The sequence below is a fragment of the Watersipora subatra genome, chromosome 2 (genome assembly GCF_963576615.1).
Source record: "Watersipora subatra chromosome 2, tzWatSuba1.1, whole genome shotgun sequence".
Taxonomy (NCBI): Eukaryota; Metazoa; Bryozoa; class Gymnolaemata; order Cheilostomatida; family Watersiporidae; genus Watersipora; species Watersipora subatra.
The window spans coordinates 61,574,268-61,595,201 of record NC_088709.1 but is presented as its reverse complement, the minus strand read 5'-3'; the positions used below and the strand labels follow the sequence as shown (position 1 = coordinate 61,595,201).

The following is a 20,934-nucleotide window of genomic DNA, read 5'->3' as shown; positions in this document are numbered from 1 at the left end:
TATTGCCTAGTATCTAACTAGATGTACTACCATTTGTAGCTGTTGTATTACTATCTGAACTAGGCATGCCAGATTTGGTGCTGATGGTATTACCTTACCCATGAATGGAGAGTTTCAGCAAGCGAGCATAAAATAAAACTGTATAGAGAAATAAATTCTAGACAAGTATAAAAAGAAACACAGCTCCCTGAACAAATAAGAACTAGTCATAAAATACCAGACTAGAGGCCTGTCAAGCAGATATTTACAAAAAAAAACACCAAAAGGCCTACTCAGCCGTTACATGTATGCAGCCTCAGCAACACCTGATCTCTGAATCTGGATGATGTTTAGTCCCTAGAGCCTCATGAGAAGCAAGAGAGGGACCCTCCGATCGCTAGGTCTTTTTTTGTTAGTCCGCTACAATCTCCCCAGTGCGGATCTCCCGAGATGTCCTGAGGATGAATCCCTGCAAAAACTGACCAGAGTCACAGGAGAGGGCGTTTAGATTGTTAGAACGTGTGGTCATGTAGTGAGTAGATGCGTTCATTTCGGTAAGTGTGTCATGGATATGTTCTCTTTGCAATAAAGAATTAATCATCACGTAGAGATAGCGCAAAAAATTAGCAAATATGGTCGACATATGAGCACTAAGAAGAAAGCTCAAAGCAAATTTCTTTTTTTCTTGCAAGTTTCAAGAGAGTTCTAAAAAACGCCTGCTTCGCACAGCCTCGCAATAATATTGGAAAAACATGTCGAAAAACATCTGTCATTTGAATTCAGTAAAGTGAATATCGTTTCCGTATGTCGAGAAATTTCTACGTGGCTAGTAAATCCATTTCGAATTATTCTACATGAAGGCGTAAGCAGTCAGCTCCATTTACCTAACAAAAAATTTTCTGTTATACGAAGGTTAATGCTCGGAAAGTTAACAATTCATATTATTTGTGAAATTAAAAAGCCTCTGTTAATTCAATAGCGTGTAGTAGTTATTAACCTAACCATTAATTATGTACGTAAAGAATAGACAAAAACCGAAACGGCCGTTTTTGCTCTTTTCTGAGCAGAACAAAACATCGTAGAAGTGGATTCGCTAAATTATTTTCTGCTCCTAAATCATTTCAAACGGGCTGAGCATGATGAGTTCGCATCTTACATCTTTACATTTTCGGCTATGACAAGGATAACAATGAAGTCTCAAGTAGACCTAATTGTATTATATAGCGTTGTCAGAAACAAATAATACGTAACTATTTAAATAGCCTTTGTTTCTTAATCTCATGGTTTTTTACATTCGTAAGTCCGAACAAATTATTCACAATTATTTATAAATTTTATGATCCTGTCTAATCTCCGCGATAGCTTGGGACTTCCCCTAGTAACCGACCGCAACTGTGCCAGAACATTTTACGATAGCAGCTCACACTGGCCATCCCTGTACAGTCAGTAGGTAAGAGCACATAATTAATTTGCCATACTTCTTTATAAATGGTAAAATTAGTATAGAGTTCTCAGTAATATCGCGAAATTGTTTTGCCAGTCTAAAACTTCAAACTTCTATGACTTGGATACATTTCATCAACATACTTAAATAGTAGCTCGTAGGTTGCATGTATGATTGATTATGAGTTTTCTTAAACAATGGCAAAATATAAAGGAAAACGATAACTTTATTTGTCAGTGAGTTTCATCAAGAAATTGGGCGTTGTCATGGGTGGACATGGAGAAATTGTGTTATGCATGACTAATCTAACTTCTTACACAGCGTCAGGGGTGAAATTACTTGGTCATTCATTCTCTTTTGACTATGTTCAGTCTGTGCATATTTGCTTAGCTTTTGGAAACTACTTTAATTACTGGTTTAGGTGCTAGTGAAGATGGTAAGCTATTGTAAGCGATATTGATATTTACCTGTTATGAATCACAGGCTCGTTCATAACAGGTTGAATATGTATGTTGGAATGTTGAAGTTTGGTCAATAGCTGATTCTTTAGTTTTATTTATTGTTTACTTAACCCCAGTCTCTTGGTAGACCTATTCCAGTCTTGCCATAGTTTTGCCTACAAGCAAGGGGCTAGATCCTGCCCACTATACTCATTACCAGATGGGCTACTCTAGCTACAGTCTAGCACTAAATACTATAGCAAATGGGCCTTTCAGCCACGGTTTGGCAACTATTGAGTTGGGCGTGCCCGCCCACAGCTCAATAAAACGTTGCGTTGGAGATGAGGGGTACAACCCGTCCACTGTTCATCAGGTTAATCCTACTGCAGGAGTACAGCCTTGATCCTGGCTAGTACCTTTACTAACCTAGTCCTATAATAATTTAGAGTCTATGTTTGGTCCAACACAAGACCATGTGCATAGAGCTTTGCAAAATCAATTCAATCTAACCTACTAAGCAGGGAGAGAGTTGAGAATTGCATGAGGTTCACACATATTCTGATTCTGTTTAACAAGAGCAGCTGCTTATATACATACCATTTTACTCCGATTGGCTGGACTGCATCATCAAATGATAGCCAATGGGAAAACAAGAAAACAGATGCAGTATTGACTAATCAGAATCCAGTATTTTTAAAAACAGCCAATCAGGAGAATGCTCAAAATAGAATACAGTTAATACTTAAGCAGGAAATATAAGTGACGCTTTTTGTTAGTAACGAATACACAACGCGGCTGCCCATAAGTTATTCATATATAGAGTTATAATGGCGATCTTCAAACGTTCGTAACTCGGCGGTCGTTGGTCTAATTTTAATTTCCCTGGTGCCATTGCACAGCTTAGTTTCTGCTCTTCCTTTGCTATAAAAGTTCGTATTTTTCCTATAATGCAATGTTAAAAAATGAGCCTGTTTTAGCCCACCTACCGAGAGTGTTAGTAGAAAGTAAAATAAGAGCCACCACCTATGAAATATAATTGATGATTAAAAATGAGTATTAAATTTTGGCAATAAACTTTTTTGAAGGATTAAAATACAAGATAAAACATGGGAATAGTACTATTGACAATAATAAAAAAAAATATATATATACATTATATATAGTGTCAAATGGTAGCTACCAGCAAATGGTGCTTCTCTAATCTATAAGTCTAAAATTAAAATACACTAACAAAATTCTAAGCGATAGTATTAATGACAAATAGTTAAAATAGTCAAAAAATTACACCCTTGGTAGAACGGTCGTCCATGTTTGCTTGCTATGTCCATCTGACTGCGAGTTTTGACAGTCGAACAAGTGTCATAGCAGTCCGTAAATATGGAGGCTCAGCAGTTGAAATAGTGAAGTAGAGGAGGATCAGTTGATGATGGAGAAAAGTGTTCTATAAGTACAAAGAAGATAAAGGCTTCACAGGCAAACGGAAGATAGAGGGAGGCTCCAGAGGCAGATGAACGTGTCTCAGTAGGTCCGTGAGAAAGCGAGACTGATGCTGAGTCGTTGGAGTTGTTCTCTTTTATAGATGTCACTGTTAGCCCATGGAAAAGTGCTTAGGCGCTCAGTTTCTGTTATTTATGTTGCAGAGGGTTAGCAATTGAGTGAACTTGTCATAAGTACGTCATGACAATATAATCATTGGAAATTATGACTAACTGCAATTGTCTTGAATAACTATATACACATATCCATATATATGTATATATGAACATATAATCTGTATGTATTAGTTAAGTATATATAACTACTACAACTACATGTATATATATAAACTAAAAAATTAGATACATGTAGTTTACTTTATCTTTTTCAGCTACTGGTATTTTCTTGCTCCTGTGATGATCATCAAGATGTAGATTTCAAGGTCTACAGCCTGACGATTACAAGAGCAAGAAACGGCCAGTGGCTAAAAAAGATAAGTAAACTATCTAATCTTTTAATTTATACTGCTCCATCCTATGTCAACCACTGTAATTTTAGTTCTCAGTATAATGAATCTCAATATAAACATATATATATATATATATATATATACAGTCAAACATGGATAACTCGGCCACGGATAGCTCGAAAACATGGTTAATTCGAACGGTTTCTTTGGTCCGTTCCCACGTAATGATAAATTACTATAGATAACTCGAACTCAACACTGTTAATTCGAACTGTTTTTTTGCCCAACGGCTACCGAAACGGTTGTTATCACTTTAGAAAATCACTTTATTCAAAGCCATAGAGGTAAACCACATCTTTTCGTAATTCATAAGCGTTGTTATTACCACCATCGGCAAAATAATTTTGTCAACGACTTTTCTAAAGGTTTGGTCAAATTTGATTTATACTGCTATACGATTAATAGCACGGGCTTGCCGGGTCACGCGCGCAAGGATTTTCGCCACGCACATACAAAACAAAAACAGCAGGTTGTTTTGTATGTGCGTGGGGAAAATCCTTGAGTGCGTGACCCGGCTAGCCCATGACGAATAGTTTTCCGACGTTGATTCCGTGTTGAATCAACGTCGGAATGTTGAATGTTTAAAACATCTTAAAATTGTTTTTATTAAACGTATACGTTGTCTTAGCTAAAAAAAACTATTCATCGTTTGACCTAAACACAGAATACGTGTGTACATTCAATAAGTATCCATTCAAAAAACGTGAGTGATATACAATGTACCGTTAAACCTCGTAAAACTTTTAATTGAACTGCCTCGGAGTGTTGCTCTTAACGAATCCCAGGTAAAGTAAGGGATTTTTCTTTGGTAACTTTTTCTTGAAGTTGCATAAACTTCAAGAAAAATCGGCAAAATTGATCGTGGGTAAAAAGCTCAAAAGAAAAAGATGTCTTTTCTTTTGAGCATTTCAACAACGATCAAGTTTTGCCAATGTCAATCTAAAAAAACGTCCTGGCAATAACATCACCTCAGACAACAAACCAATCTCAAGTGATAGAAAAATCTCTATACTTTTTGATAAAAACGTTTTAAACTTTACATTGGAAGCATTTAATTTGAAACAAGCCATTTGTGCTTTTGATTTATATTATAGTTTGCATATGTACATGTATCTACTAATAAATAAGTAAATACATGGACTTGTGACAGTGCTCTGATAACTTGAACGCTCTGATAATTCGAACACTTTTGCTCGGTCCCGTGAAGTTCGAGTTATCCATGTTTGACTGTATATATATATATATATATATATATATGTATATGTATATATATGTATATATATATATTGTAAATATATTGTACATATATATATATATTATGTTTGTATGCGCGTGTGCAAAAACTTCATTAAACACATCAAGCGCTCTGTGCCCATATACATATCTTTCGATTCACCTTAGAAACTTCTTTGGGGCTGTCGCGGTAAAGAATATTACGCTAGTGCTGAAAGATAGTGTCATCAGTTATTATATAATAAATTTTTGAATATTTAATGAAAGTAAAATTGCATGTTTCTGCATGCTAAGGAAGTTTTTAAAAAACTTAACGTCAGTCAGCCACATATTATTACATTGTCCGCGTTGTTTGCTAGCGACTAGACTTTATCACTTTGCACTATTCTTGTAGTGTTTCTGATAGTTAAAGGTTGACTAGCAACAAAATTTACATTACAGTTATTTGGTATCAAAAGATTCACCATGTCCTACTATGCTGTGTTGTATAGAGGTGGAAAGAGACAGGTTTTTTAATTTCGAGACCAGACTCGAGACACTGTCTTGTAAAAATTCGAGACTCGAGACACGAGACAGTAAAAAAATGAGCATTTGGTGATGATTTCAATACACAAGTACTAGCGTACTTGGTATATATAAAATTGATAAACCTCTTTTTAAATTGAATTTTTACCTGGTGTAAATGATTTAAATACAACATTTTAATAGTGATATGCGTGTAGTTTTTGTAAACAAAAGTGACACAAACAGCTCTAAAATACCGAAGTTATATATTTCTAAGAATTTTTAGCTTGATTGATAATAATTATTATAAAAATATTGCTTTGTACATGTATATTTTTACCATCTATTGAATAGGTCTTACTTTTTAATGTAATCTGTAATGAAACCGATAGCGGTCGCTCTACAAAGAAATACCGCAACTAGAAGAACACACAATAACACTTTCATTCTTATCGTTTCATTAATGTTAAGTTTTGTTTGTATATTAACTGTAGTATTTGAATTATATCTAAATTGTACTCATGGTATTATATGAATTACTGTATACATGTACATGTATATTCTTATATTGAACTAACAATAACGTCATTGTTAACCGAACACGGACTATGGTCGACACGGCCTTTCATTCGTTTCTCCGTGTCCGGGCAAGCTTTACCCGCAATTGGTAGTATTTAAAAGAGGCCCGAATTCTATGAAGGGCAGTTGGTGTTTGGACACGATACAATAAAATACAGACATTTTACCCGCAATAGTCTTATTTATTAAATTGGATTATCCGGAGGGTAATTGGATACGACACGGTATCTGTTTTAAGGACACAGAACCGAACTACAATATATTAACAGGGCCGTTGTCTGGACTACATGATTAGACTCGGTGGCCAACATAATCAATAGCAACAAGTAGTAACGGGCCGGGTATAACTTTAAAGGCAGTTGCCCACGATCCATTACAGTATATGGAGTTGTTGCTACCGCAAGAAGCCATGTTTTAACAACCTTGCGCAGGCGCTTTAGTTCTATTTCCTGTATCGAGTTTGGAAATAGTTAAGTCGAGACCGATACGAGACGAGACAGGTCGATACTCAAGACAACTCGTGTCTCGTTCCACCTCTAGTGTTGTAGAGGCAAAATATGTGGACATGTGATTACAAGCGCATAAAAACTCAAAACAAAAAGTCGCCGTAGATTGGCATCAGTTTATTTCTCTGACGTTGTCATTGCATTTGGTTATTGTTTTTTTCATGTGATGTTCTCACGTGAATTAAAAAGTCAATAAAAGGCTCAATATAAAACTTCTCGTAGCACTACTTTATGACAAACACTTCGGGTTTTACCGAAGACCCTGTATCAAATATAGATGTTTGCTACTTTACAGTTTTATTTTGACTTGGTCTAATCGTCTAGTCGTAATCCGATCATGTGACCCAATACTTCGCAAATAATTTCTGCAGCACTTTTCGATTATCACAGGTGACCAACAGGCTCGTCATAATTATCAGTCAATGATATGTGCTCTTTCGAGGTAAAGTTAAAAAATTAAACAAATTTTTACGGTAAGTTATAAGATATCGGTGCTGAAAGTGACAGCATAACAAAGACGATGAAACAGATGTGTAAGAACAATAGACATGGTTTTATTGAATGCGTGAAGTATATTTGTGAAAATATTTCGAAAAATCAGGCTGCGTGAAAGTGTAAACAGAAGCCATATTGTACCACTGTGTCACATTTGAGCCGTTTTGGGAAGAGATTCTAATCTACAACGGTATCGTGATGGCGGCGATTAACGGTTCGTTTTGAGCTTTTAAGAGCTTGTAATCACATTTCCACATATTTTGCACCTACAACACAACAGAGTAAGACATGGTGAATCTTTTGATACCAAATAACTGTAATGTGAATTTTGTTGCAAGTCAACCTTTAAGCATTGATGTCCCCTTGTGTAAGGCTCTGTTTACATTAAGTGCAAACATATTTTTCTCTTGCAGTGGTAAGTGGTAGACAAAAAACTCTTGCAATATCTGCACTACATAAACATAGAGTGATCATGATCAGTGGCTTTAAACCGAGATTGTGTCTAGCAAGTTTAAGCAGTATCAGATATAGGCTCATTGAAAGATATTGCTATGAAGAGCATGCAAGTGACATATGATCATCTGTTTATTGCTAGCATGTTTTTTTGTTTGTTCGACTCAGTAGTAATGTGTGGTAGGTCAATTAAGATGTTACGCCTTGCCAAGTTGAATCAAGAGTACAATAAGTTATCATGCTTATTGCTGTTTAGCCTTATTTATTGGATTCATCGAAGTTTTTTATTGTATCAGATATGAGTGAAAGATCTTATGAATAATTGATTCATTATTCTTATTTAAACATATTTTGTTTACTTAAGTTTTCAGGAAAGGGATACCACTTATATCAAAAGCGAGTAGGTGTATACGAGTAATAAAACAGACCAACAACAGTATGTCGGTATAGAATCTTAGCTTTTCATATGACTCACCCAAGGTGACTTTTACCATACATATCTATGAGTAAATCTTTTCTTTATGCAATACAAGACTCTGCATGATTGTTTCTAGGGGTTAGTTACTAAAATGGCTTCAGAGTCTGTAGTCTGTGGATATTGCATGGAGAAGGATGAGCAGCTGATTGATCCAAGGTCACTTCCTTGCCATCATATCCACTGCTTTCCTTGTCTTGTTGGAGACTTTGAGGCTAACAGAACTGTCAGATGCGGTACATGCAAGTAAGCGGGAAGTGTTTAAAATCATTTGCTGAAGATATCTGACTCTTAATGAAATGTCTCAAGGACAGGAAGTAATTGCAAAATTCTTGTATGAGTCAGCATTAATCCATTCTAAGTCATAATATTTTTTTCTTTTAACATGGACTAGACTTCCTGCTAAGGGGCTCTTGCAGTCCTAATAAGGACATTTTATTTTCTTTTGAATCATAGTTAATATCAGTTTGCGGAATTGTCCAGTTAGATAAATTAAAATTAGAAACATTTTTTTTCAATTGTTGATATTGCTAAATGTTTAGTTAATTTGTTCAGAATTTTGCTACTTGCTTAAAAAATATATTTTGCTTTAATAACCTTACATCATGAATTTCAGAGCCGTATTTGATGTGACGTTAGCGAGGTTGCCGTCTGCAATGAAAAGAGAAGACAACTTACAATTTTGTGACATATGTGTAGACAATGAGTCAGGTGAAGAGCTAGCAGTGAGCTACTGTACTACCTGTAGTAGGAAGATGTGTACTAAACACTTAGAGGTGAGTTTCAATATAAATTATTCCAAGCCTGGTTCTACTTGTTTATCTCTTGTTGGTCATAGAGGTATTCTCAATGAATTGTTTTTGTTCTCATTCTTACTTCCAGCTGCATGGTCAGTTCTACTCTCTACATAGAGATGTCCTTGACATTCAAGAATATCAGAACAAGGCCAAAATGTTGAAAGAACGCAGATGTGCTACACATCCGGATGAACCAATCGTGCTAGGATGTTCAACTTGTTTTGGAGTACTTTGCGTGACATGTCTGGATGGAGCTAAAGGATGTATTGATGGTAAGTACTATAGTGGATAGCTTCCATATCATTTTAGATAACCATATTTTTATTGATAACTAGATGAATACTTCTCTTGTTTTGGATTCACTTTAAGCAATCTGAGTCAGTGCAAAAAGTCTGACTGCAAAAATCTTTTTCTGCAAAAAGTTGTGTAAAGTGGCATTCTTATAACATTAGCAACCATTGCATTTGGAACAACATTTATCCACAAAAACTTGAAGGGTTACATATGGTTTTGCATTACTCCATAGGCCTTATTTGTGCAATTATAGAGCTTATTTATACGAAAAGGTGCTGATTATGGTTAATCAATTTAGGAATAATAGTGATAGGTTTACTATTCCTTTCTGAATTAATGCAGTTGATTTTTAATTGCTACTGGTTGATTTATTCGATATTGAGTTATTTCCTGTATCGGCTTGATAGACAATGGATCATCTTTTGATTTATATTTTGTATAAACATAGCTATATATATATATATATGTGTGTATATATATATATATATATATATATATATATATATATATATATATATATATATATATATATATATTGCTGTGTTTATCTAGAATAAAACAGCTATATATTTATATGGACATGTTATACAGACTAATATATATATAGACAAATATATATATGTCTATATATATATTTGTCAGGGAATGTCTGTATGTATTTCTGTATTCTATAGCTATTAAAATCTTGGATCGAAGAATCCGTATCTGAAAATAATTGTTCTCAGAACCTCCCATTTGCCCGGAAAACCTCTAATGGAAAGCCATGGCGTTCTATTTTTCAACCCATCTATAGCGGCGTCCAATTTGAGGCGGCGTTCAATTGGGCTGGAGGTTTATTTTTCAAATGGTTCGTTAGAATTTTCAGAAGATAAATTTAGCCATATTACGGGCGAAACAAATGTCGCGTATGTTTTGCTCTATTTTCCCGGGAGTGCGATATTAAACCTTTTGGATGCAATAAATCTGCTAACTTATCTCCAACTAGTCAAATTGTGACTTTCTTTGCAATTTGATGGCACTTTCGTTTTTATTTTGTTCTAAATTTGAACACAAATTTTAATTTCATATCTATATTTAACATTGTTGAATAAAAACTCATTGCACTCTTTGGTATGTTCGCTAGAGTTTGCAGCAAAAACTAGCTTTTTATGTACAATAGAAGCGGAGTTATGAACATCAACCCATTGTAAGCCGTGTTAAAATAGCCGCAAAGATGCTATTGATTAACACGCTATAAATCTGCATATTTATAAGTTATACAACAAAAATCAATCAAATGATACAAATACATATCTGTAAACAAGTGACATGAGCAAACCATACTTATATTACATGTATAAGCAAAAATTAATGTTTTTATAATTGAAATATTTCTACAGATTTTCCGGATAGCTGCATTCTGATTGTTTCTTTCGATGGAACGAACATCTTCTAGTTGTCCAATACCTTCCACAACACCTTCTGGCCTCAAGTTTCTTTTGCACAGCTGAATTAGTCGATATTAGCGTTTTAACAATTTTAGATGAGTAACTTTCACATGCGGCGTTTTGTACTGGCATTTTGTTGCTATTTGAAATGCTGTGCGTAAAAGTTTGCTTAGTAAACGTAACCTTCGGTCCAAACCTTGTGAACAGTTTTTATATGCACTTCCTTCAACGAATTAGGGCCGCGTTAAACAAAAAACCTTTATTAGCCTGAGACAGCAGTTATTTCTACGGCATTGCTTTCAAAATTCCATTTACCACTGTAAATTTAAACTTTTTATATTTATGCATACCTCAAAAGATGAGGACCATGTTAAACATGAAACCACTATTGACCTGATACAGTAACTATTTCTATAGCGTTCCATTGAAAGCTCATCTACCATCGTAAATTAAGGTCATTTTTTATAATGGTAGGCTACTTCCAAGTAGAAAAACTGCATTAAAAGAAAAGCTAATACTAGTCTGAGACCGTTATTGATTATTGCTACAGTGTGCTTTCAAGGTTTTAACAGAAAAAAATAAAAAAGCTTAAGAATTGGACAACGAAAAAGTTACTTGTTATTGATATAAACGAGTCATTAAAATTCCAATTTTGAGACTTTCCAGATCATTTGATATTATTGGCTCGAGAAGATCAAATAAGTTAAAAGTGGTGGTCAAATGGTGGTGGCATTCAATTGGAGACTGGCGGTCTATTTTTCAACCTTTCTCACAGAGTGGCCGTCAATTGGAGGTGGCGTTCAAATAGAAGTGGTGTTGAACTAGAGGTGGCGTTCAATTAAAGGTTTTATGGTGTATATAGATATACAGATATATATATATATTGAGGTATATGCATATTTATTATCTAACTAATTTTTAATTACTTAGTGATTTCTTCCGTCAAAACGTTTGTCTCTGCTGGTATTTGATTGAAGTTTAGTCCAATTTTATGTTACAGGCTCTGCACATCTCACCATCAAACTTGAGAAGTTGCTGAATTTGCTTAAAGAGAAAAGAGACAATGTAAAAACCGAGGCATGGGTGAAAGATGGAGAGTTTTCCAACCTTCTCAAACGCAGTCTCAGAATACTCTCACGCTATGAAAAAAAGACCCAAGAACTTGTTGATCAGTTACACGACTCAAGAGATAAACAGGTAGATGTCATATCTAAAAGTTGCTCCAGACTCAACAGCTAATTTTGTAATTACACAGGATTAGAGATAAGCTGGCAGATAGGACGTTTCATCAAGTAGTACAGAAACTAACTTTTGGCAATTTACCAAACAATGCTGCAAATATTCTAATTATGACAATGGGTGCACAGGTATAAAGATATTATAACATCACTCGTAACATAGGTTCATGAGCGGGGTAAGAAGTTATACCTGTTTACATGTTTATCATCTTTGCGACAAGAATAACTTTATTTCCACGGCTCGGTAAAAATCGACAGATGTTTTTGCAAATGTAATAATCCTCTGATTTAGGACTATTAACTATAAGTGCTGGCCAGTTGGTTCAAGTAGTTGTGTTGTGATTTGCAAATGTAGATTACTGCATTTTAGGTGTAGATTTGATGTTGAGAATTAGACTGGTTTGTTTTAGCTGGAAAACTTTAAAACAGATTACATTTATTAAAAATGCAGACTTTTAATAGCAGAAAACAGAAACCATATAAAGGCTAATGAAGGGAGTGGTTGATGCTAATAGCGCCACTCTACAAATGTAAAAAGTAATACAAGAGCAGAGTAATACTTAGAGCGTGAGCAACATATATAATTTAAATGGTTTCTGATATACGCATGCTTATATATGTTTGCCTAGTCATTATGACATATGTCAAAACTTCTTAAGCAGTAATCAATTAAGTAAAAATAAGCAAATATTGTTTATGCTATGCAGTGAAATAGCAGGTGCTAGAAAATTAGAATAACAAATCGGCTTGTCAGGCTACCAAGAGTCCAGAATACCGTTTCCTAATTATTTCAAAAATGATTATATAAAAGGGTATGAGTAGTTCTGCAAGAGGCATATAACACTGTTACAGCAGGATTAATAAATATTAATTTAAAAGTAAAATAACAGTAAGAGTTTCTTTGTCTCACAATGACACGGTCCTGATGGGCTGGGTAACCAAGTATTACAAAAAGCTGGGCGCTTCACACAAATAAAATTTTTGTTTCAATTTAGGATATCATATACAAACTATGTTCAATGCAAAAAGCACATACATAGCTATGGTTTTACAATCACATCATGAACTGCAAAGCGGCCAGATCTTTTTCCGACTTCTGGTCAGCCCAAAAGATGACACTGAATGACAAAACGATGGCCAAGTCAAAATGAGATGTTAACAACTTGACCAAGCTTGTCCAAGAGATCCACAGCGGCCGGAATGTGTTGGCCAGAAGCGGCAAGACCACCCAGTTCCTCGTGTATGAAGTCTAGTCAGAGCTTGGCTATTCATCGATTCTGGTCATCATTCATTTAGGAGCTTTCATTTCTTGCTGCGCTACCTTTTAAGACACTTTAACTTGATGTTTATATTTTGGTTATCATAAACTTGAAGTGGCTGAATCTTACTAGTTTGGAGAAGTAAAGAGGTACACCAAATCGAATACACAGGCAGCACCAGTGGCATTGATGAAATTTATTAACCCTTTTGCTACCGAAAACCAATATATCGGCTATCGCGATAATCGAAGTACATACCGTGAGCCGATAAATCAGCTTATCAATAGGGTTTCGCTCATCTTTTCATTGAAAAGCCTATTCATTAGCTGGACCAATCATATTTGGTCTCTAATGAAACGATCTTGCTGCCGATCAAGTGCAACTAATTAAAAATACTTTTGCTCAGCAAATCCATTTCGAGTTATTTTTCAAAATGGGAAAATTAGATCGCTAATGTTATGGGAATAGGAAATTCACCGCCTCCGTTGAACACAAAGGAAGCATCAGAAATTTTGCAAAAGTGAGATTCACTATACAATATTATACTTATTTTGTAGAGCATTTTGTTCTGAACAAGATGCATTTTACAGTAAAGCAGTATATGCATTGATTCTTGATATACGGCACAAATACTAGCGGTGTATCAACTTTTCGAAAATATGTTTGAGTTAGTTTGGTCAGAATGGCGAATTTTGCTCAGTAATGAAAGAGTTAATTCCTGCTCGACACCAACCAGTGAAAATCTAGATGAAATTTTTGATACAGCCTTGGCATGGTAGTAGCAACGAAACCCGCAAAGTGAGAAGAGTGCCATAGCAAAACGCTTAGCAGACCGCTCGAGGCTGAGCTGCCTCAAAGGTAGCAACCAGTCATTGAAACCTCTGCTAGGGCAAGCTCGTCGGGTAATAATCACCGACATGGCTACTATGCGTCTTTATGGCTTAAAGAGAGACATCGATCATCTGTTCAACAATCTGTTTATACCGATAATTATGCTGATTTATGCTGATAATATACTGGCTCATCAGTTCAAAACAGCATGCTGTACAACCAAATATTGGAATTAAGTCTATGAACACTATTCACTATTGAATCTATCTACACCCATGTTCCCCAATATGGAGTTTGACAGCACTAGTGTTTTTCCAACTAAATACTAGAACTCTCCATAGGTTGCTCAGGACAGTTAATTAAAGGCCAGTCAACCAAGTATTAACGATTGGGGACAGATCAGTCGGACAACTCGCCCTTTTGGTTCAGCAGCTCATGAAGTAGATTCGGCAGCTGCAAACCAATGCGTTACCCCAAAGGAAATGGCCTCACCTTAAATCGTTGTTTGCTGGTCCCACAGAAAAAAGAAACATGTCCTGCTGAACTGCTTGAGCAAGAAGCACCTGAGCTAGAAAAATGACTAAAAGCCGCAGTAGTATGGCCGACTAGTGCTTGAACCAAGTTTTCTGCAACTTCTAACCTCGGCACCATGCGGGCCAGTCGGTCAATCAAACAAGAAATCTGGGATGGCTAGGGGAATCGTAACGACAGTCAGTGGAGTGATGAGATATGAGCTTCCCATAGCCACTCACAATCAATATGAAGCTTCGGAAAAAACTACAGTCCAACTCCATGGGCGAAGCCTCAGCTTGAAAGGAAGACCTGCGGTACACCTCCAGTCTGCTGCTGTTGCCGCAGCCAGGATTAGACCAAGCTGAAAAGAGAGGTAGTAGATGGCCACCCATGGTGCTCGAAGGAAACCTCTTTCAGGATTCAGAGGCTGAACAGCTGGAACAGTTAGTGTTGGCTAGGGGGGCCTTTATCTGAACGTGCCTGGGCTGATTGGAAGCATGATCATGAGGCGTCTGAATGTAATCGAACAACCATGAACATTTTGAGTCACCACCCCGGTGAGCACTTACATTTGAGTAGAATATCATCAGGTGAATAAGGATACGGTTCACTTCAGCAAAGATCACCCGCTCGGCAGGATCAACAATCAGACTAGAGATGATGGTCTATATGAATTTGTTCAAGGTTATTGAACTCATTGGGTCAATGTTAGGCAACTTTTACCTGAGTGAATAGAACAGGGGCCAAAATTCCAAAATACAATAATCCAATTCATTATAATAAGACGTTCAACCCATACATTAATCCCTACCAGCATGGACAGGAGAATGAGGTGGAAAAAGACCATTAGCTTTAGGGCCTCATAAAACAGACTTGTCGAACTGGCTAGAGGGGCCTGTCGCGTTCCCGTTCTGTTGATCTGATAGAAAGATCAGAAGTGGAGGCTTGATGCTGTAACTGACCAAAATGAATGAACAGCCGACTCAACTTTGTAAGAAGATAATACATGCATGGTATGTGTCATAATGATCATATGACAGAGTGACCGCCACACCTAAGGAACAACTATGCCATTTGCGGTTGCATAACCATCATCGACATAGGGACGCTCTGTCTTTCAGAAGTTTGATGCTTTCGTATTTTTCCTGCAAGTGGCAGCATATGTGTCACATGATGAGGGCGACAAACATCAGGGCAAGCACGAAGGCTGCATATATAAGGACTGGTGTGTGCCGCGTCTACCGCTACATTTGGAGTAAGTTTCTCCAATATCCGAAATGAAACCTCTACGTGAAAATGAAGACCGGTAGATAAATTTGTGTACTCCCTTCTTGATGTCGACTCATTGCGCTTGAGCATTATTACATTTATACATAATTGTGCAAATATAATTTATGCTACTACAAACTCAGAGTCAGTGGTTCTTACTAGTTATGAGGAGTAAAGGGTCATAGCAGATGTTTTCAAAACAATAATTATTACCAGGTCAAATGAAAGCTGTGCCATTTCAGTTGGTAATCAGCTTGTTATATTTGAGAAACGTTAAAACACAATATTCATCAAAAACTGAATGTTTTTATTATTTGTTATTACGAATTTAACTAATTTGTTACCATTATTTAATCCGTCTGACCTAAGGTGCACATGATTTATTTTTTTTGAGGATAAGATATGATTTGTTTCTTAAATCTCTTTGCTAGTCATCAAAGTCAATGGTGGCAGCTGCTCAGCTTTTAAAAATTTGTAAAAAAACAAACATTGCAAAAGTTGAAACATTGTATTGGTCGAGTTTTTTCACATCATCAATGAGTTTATATATTACAATAAAAAGCTATTACCAAGTTGCAGTTAATTGATTTACAAAGAATAAATACCTAGTAGTTTGGTTTAGTTTATACACAAGTTTCACTATTAAAGTTTTTTTGATTCCGTAAATAATGCCAATTAAATTCATTTCCTATTATACCTTTATTATTTGAAAACAAACTATTTTTAAAAAGCAGTTCAATGTACTTAAAGCACATTTGTATTATTAATACCAAGTCAGCACACAGAATTACTTTAGACTCATTCATGACTATCATAATGCATATACATGTATATAGAATGCATTATATAATTTTAGAATTGTATTATTACAATGTGTTATACATGCATTACATACATAGAATGCAACTAAAGTACTCAGTAAAACTTCTTTTCCAAAAAAAGCATATGCAAATCTATTAAGCATATTGTTTCAGCTGATCTTTAGTCAGTATTTTATAACCACTTCATGTTAGTCTGCTCATTTATTCTGAGGTCTTGCAGTAAACAACAGCCTCTATTCTTTTGTAATTGCGTTGTATAGACTGTCAGTTTGTATTCACTTCTTTGTTGACTAGCATGACCTTTTAACAATAAATTAAGTTTTCTGCTAAAGACTTTAAATGTAGGCAATAAAACAAAGTTTGTGATTTTAGGTCACGTTTAAAATTTAGCTAATTTCTATCATGAAAGATATCTTCATGTGTGAAACTTCAACACTTGCTAGTTCAAAGGTAAAATTGCCTCTCGATGATGTCATTCATTGTATCGCATCATGTATAATATATGCACAGTATAGTTGTCTCACTTTCACCATGGAAATATCATATGCACTGTTTTCCTCAGCTTACAGCGCTATCCTTTACTTATAGTTAACAGAGCTGCGTAGAATGTATGATGAACTAGAGAGGGAGCTGGTAGACAACAGGAGGACCTCAAAGGAACAGTTAGTAGAATTTATAGAGATGGATATAGGAGTTAGGATGACAGAGATGAACACTCTACTTCTCCTACAAGATGCTAAGTTTAAAGAGTCACATCAGGTGAGTACAGGTTTCTATTTTATTCTTTCATGAGGGAAGTTCATTTATAAAGCGTTATGCTCAGTTTTGCTATTGGCTGATAATATCATTTATTTGATCACCGCTCGTACGGACTCAGTATTCAAATTTGATGGAGTTTTTCTTATTTTTAATATTTGTTATATATCTTGTTGAACATGTTTGTGTAAATTAATATGGATGCATTTTATTTTACCTTTGAGCGAAATGATAAATAATATTTGGTGAAAGTTTATGGTTTCGGAATTTTTACCAGCCATACTGTAGTTAAACCTGTTATTATGTATTTCTATAAGCCTGTTTTTAATAATTAGCGGCAGTCTATAAAAACAGCAAGATAGTTGAAACATTAAGAACAATTTTTTTAGCGGTTATAATACTGTAAAGTTTATACTTTTCACTATTAATACGCGTTCGGTTTGCTTTGGAAAAAGCATTAAAATTCTGAACTCTTTATCAGACAATTACACAGCTTTAATTACTTTAGCTGGTTTTGAAGCATATGCGGTATCATTTATAGTTACTATTTTAAAAATTGTATAGTTACAATATTTATACTATTGAATAGGTTGATATAATCAACAGTTTCACCGCAACATATAATGAGATCAGGAGATTTATAGTTGAAGATCTGCCTTCCTTGACATTGACCAATCAGAAGACACTCTTTGCTCAGGGTATGTCTTGCATATTAATTTAACCTTTATATGGCAGCACAAAGAGCTTTCTAACTGATAAATTTATTTTGGAAGATATGCGAACACACATTCTTGGACAGCCTCGTTCTATATTGACATTAATTTTTAAACCCTCATTTTTTTCAGCATCCAAATAATCCCATAAAATTGTATTTTATTTATTTTCTTGTTTCATACTTTTAGCTGATGAGCGAAAACCAGAGGTAGAGATGGTTGATGGTTCGGATGTATTTGTTCAACTAATCTTACCTCAAACATCTCTCAAACTTATGAAGGAAATACATGTAGAAGAAAAATTTTACACAGTTGCTCATAGTGACAGATTTACATATGCTGGTGGTAGTGGGTCAAATCTATCTAGAATAGACAAGTCAGACAACTCAGTAACTTCACTCTTATTATTAGAAGGAGAGTACATAGATGGACTGTGTTTGTATAATGAGAGACTGTATATTCTACTTCATCCATATAAAGTTCTAGTAACTAATATGAATGGTAAACTAATCACCAGCTGGGCACATTATGACTTCACTAGCTGGGTACATTATGGCTTCACTAGTGATTATGTCCACAAACTAGTTGTAACTGGAGATAAAGTAGTAGCCCCTGATAGGTCTAACAAAGGTCTGACAGTCTATTCACTAGATGGACATATTATTAAACAGATCCCTTGTCTACAAGAAGGTGAATGGGAAACACTAGCTCTCTGTGCTCCGGACCAGAAATCTGTTGTTGTATCTTCCTATGAAACATCAACAGTGTTTAGAGTGAATATAGAGACAGGAGAGACGATGTGGACTTGTAAAGATGTGAATAAGCCAGGAGGAGTAGCCTGTTATGAAGGGGAGTACATACTTGTGACAGGAGAGACAGTGTGGACTTGTAAAGATGTGAATAAGCCAGGAGGAGTAGCCTGTTATAAAGGGGAGTACATATTAGTGACAGGAGAGACAATGTGGACTTATAAAGATGTGAATAAGCCTGGTGGAGTAGCCTGCTATAAAGGAGAGTACATACTAGAGACAGGAGAGACAGTGTGGACTTGTAAAGATGTGAATAAGCCTGGAGGAGTAGCCTGCTATAAAGGGGAGTACATACTAGTGACAGGAGAGACAGTGTGGACTTATAAAGATGTGAACAAGCCTGGAGGAGTAGCCTGCTATAAAGGGGAGTACATATTAGTGACAGGAGAGACAGTGTGGACTTATAAAGATGTGAATGAGTCTGGAGGAGTAGCCTGCTATAAAGGGGAGTACATACTAGTGACAGGAGAGACAGTGTGGACTTATAAAGATGTGAACGAGTCTGGAGGAGTAGCCTGCTATAAAGGGGAGTATATACTAGAGACAGGAGAGACAGTGTGGACTTATAAAGATGTGAATGAGCCTGGAGGAGTAGCCTGCTATAAAGGGGAGTACATACTAGAGACAGGAGAGACAATGTGGACTTATAAAGATGTGAATGAGTCTGGAGGAGTAGCCTGCTATAAAGGGGAGTACATACTAGAGACAGGAGAGACAATGTGGACTTATAAAGATGTGAATAAGCCTGGAGGAGTAGCCTGCTATAAAGGGGAGTACATACTAGAGACAGGAGAGACAGTGTGGACTTATAAAGATGTGAACGAGTCTGGAGGAGTAGCCTGCTATAAAGGGGAGTACATACTAGTGACAGGAGAGACAGTGTGGACTTATAAAGATGTGAACGAGTCTGGAGGAGTAGCCTGCTATAAAGGGGAGTACATACTAGAGACAGGAGAGACAATGTGGACTTATAAAGATGTGAATGAGTCTGGAGGAGTAGCCTGCTATAAAGGGGAGTACATACTAGAGACAGGAGAGACAATGTGGACTTATAAAGATGTGAATGAGCCTGGAGGAGTAGCCTGCTATAAAGGGGAGTACATACTAGTGACAGGAGAGACAATGTGGACTTATAAAGATGTGAATGAACCTGGTGGAGTAGCCTGCTATAAAGGGGAGTACATACTAGTGACAGGAGAGACGATGTGGACTTATAAAGATGTGAATGAGTCTGGTGGAGTAGCCTGCTATAAAGGGGAGTACATACTAGTGACAGGAGAGACAGTGTGGACTTATAAAGATGTGAACGAGCCTGGAGGAGTAGCCTGCTATAAAGGGGAGTACATACTAGAGACAGGAGAGACAATGTGGACTTATAAAGATGTGAACGAGTCTGGAGGAGTAGCCTGCTATAAAGGGGAGTACATACTAGTGACAGGAGAGACAATGTGGACTTATAAAGATGTGAACGAGCCTGGAGGAGTAGCCTGCTATAAAGGGGAGTACATACTAGTGACAGGAGAGACAGTGTGGACTTATAAAGATGTGAACGAGTCTGGAGGAGTAGCCTGCTATAAAGGGGAGTACATACTAGAGACAGGAGAGACAATGTGGACTTATAAAGATGTGAATGAGTCTGGAGGAGTAGCCTGCTATAAAGGGGAGTACATATTAGTGACAGGAGAGACAGTGTGGACTTATAAAGATGTGAATGAGTCTGGAGGAGTAGCCTGCTATAAAGGGGAGTACATATTAGTGACAGGAGAGACAGTGTGGACTTATAAAGATGTGAATGAGTCTGGAGGAGTAGCCTGCTATAAAGGGGAGTACATACTAGTGACAGGAGAGACAATGTGGACTTATAAAGATGTGAACAAGCCTGGAGGAGTAGCCTGGTATAAAGGGGAGTACATACTAGAGACAGGAGAGACAATGTGGACTTATAAAGATGTGAACAAGCCTGGAGGAGTAGCCTGCTATAAAGGGGAGTACATACTAGTGACAGGAGAGACAGTGTGGACTTATAAAGATGTGAACGAGTCTGGAGGAGTAGCCTGCTATAAAGGGGAGTACATACTAGAGACAGGAGAGACA

General features: G+C 36.3%; 1 protein-coding gene across 1 annotated transcript; it reads left to right on the top strand.

Annotated features, from left to right (window-relative positions):
- Positions 1-1,349: 1,349 nt before the first annotated feature.
- On the top strand, positions 1,350-18,739 carry LOC137388418 (E3 ubiquitin-protein ligase TRIM56-like). Its single transcript, XM_068074902.1, has 9 exons — positions 1,350-1,429; positions 8,193-8,359; positions 8,730-8,889; positions 8,996-9,182; positions 11,632-11,828; positions 17,151-17,321; positions 17,908-18,016; positions 18,221-18,576; positions 18,683-18,739. The coding sequence occupies exons 2-9, from the start codon at positions 8,208-8,210 to the stop codon at positions 18,737-18,739; spliced, it is 1,389 nt and encodes a 462-aa protein (XP_067931003.1). The 5' UTR covers positions 1,350-1,429; positions 8,193-8,207.
- The last annotated feature ends 2,195 nt before the right edge of the window (positions 18,740-20,934 follow it).

What these genes read in the sequence shown, in the direction of transcription:
- LOC137388418 (XM_068074902.1), top strand. Translation starts at nt 8,208, where the DNA reads ATGGCTTCAGAGTCTGTAGTCTGTGGATATTGCATGGAGAAGGATGAG. An exon ending in GTCAGATGCGGTACATGCAA is followed by an intron (nt 8,360 to 8,729) that starts GTAAGCGGGAAG and finishes CATGAATTTCAG; the next exon opens with AGCCGTATTTGATGTGACGT. An exon ending in AGCTAAAGGATGTATTGATG is followed by an intron (nt 9,183 to 11,631) that starts GTAAGTACTATA and finishes TTTATGTTACAG; the next exon opens with GCTCTGCACATCTCACCATC.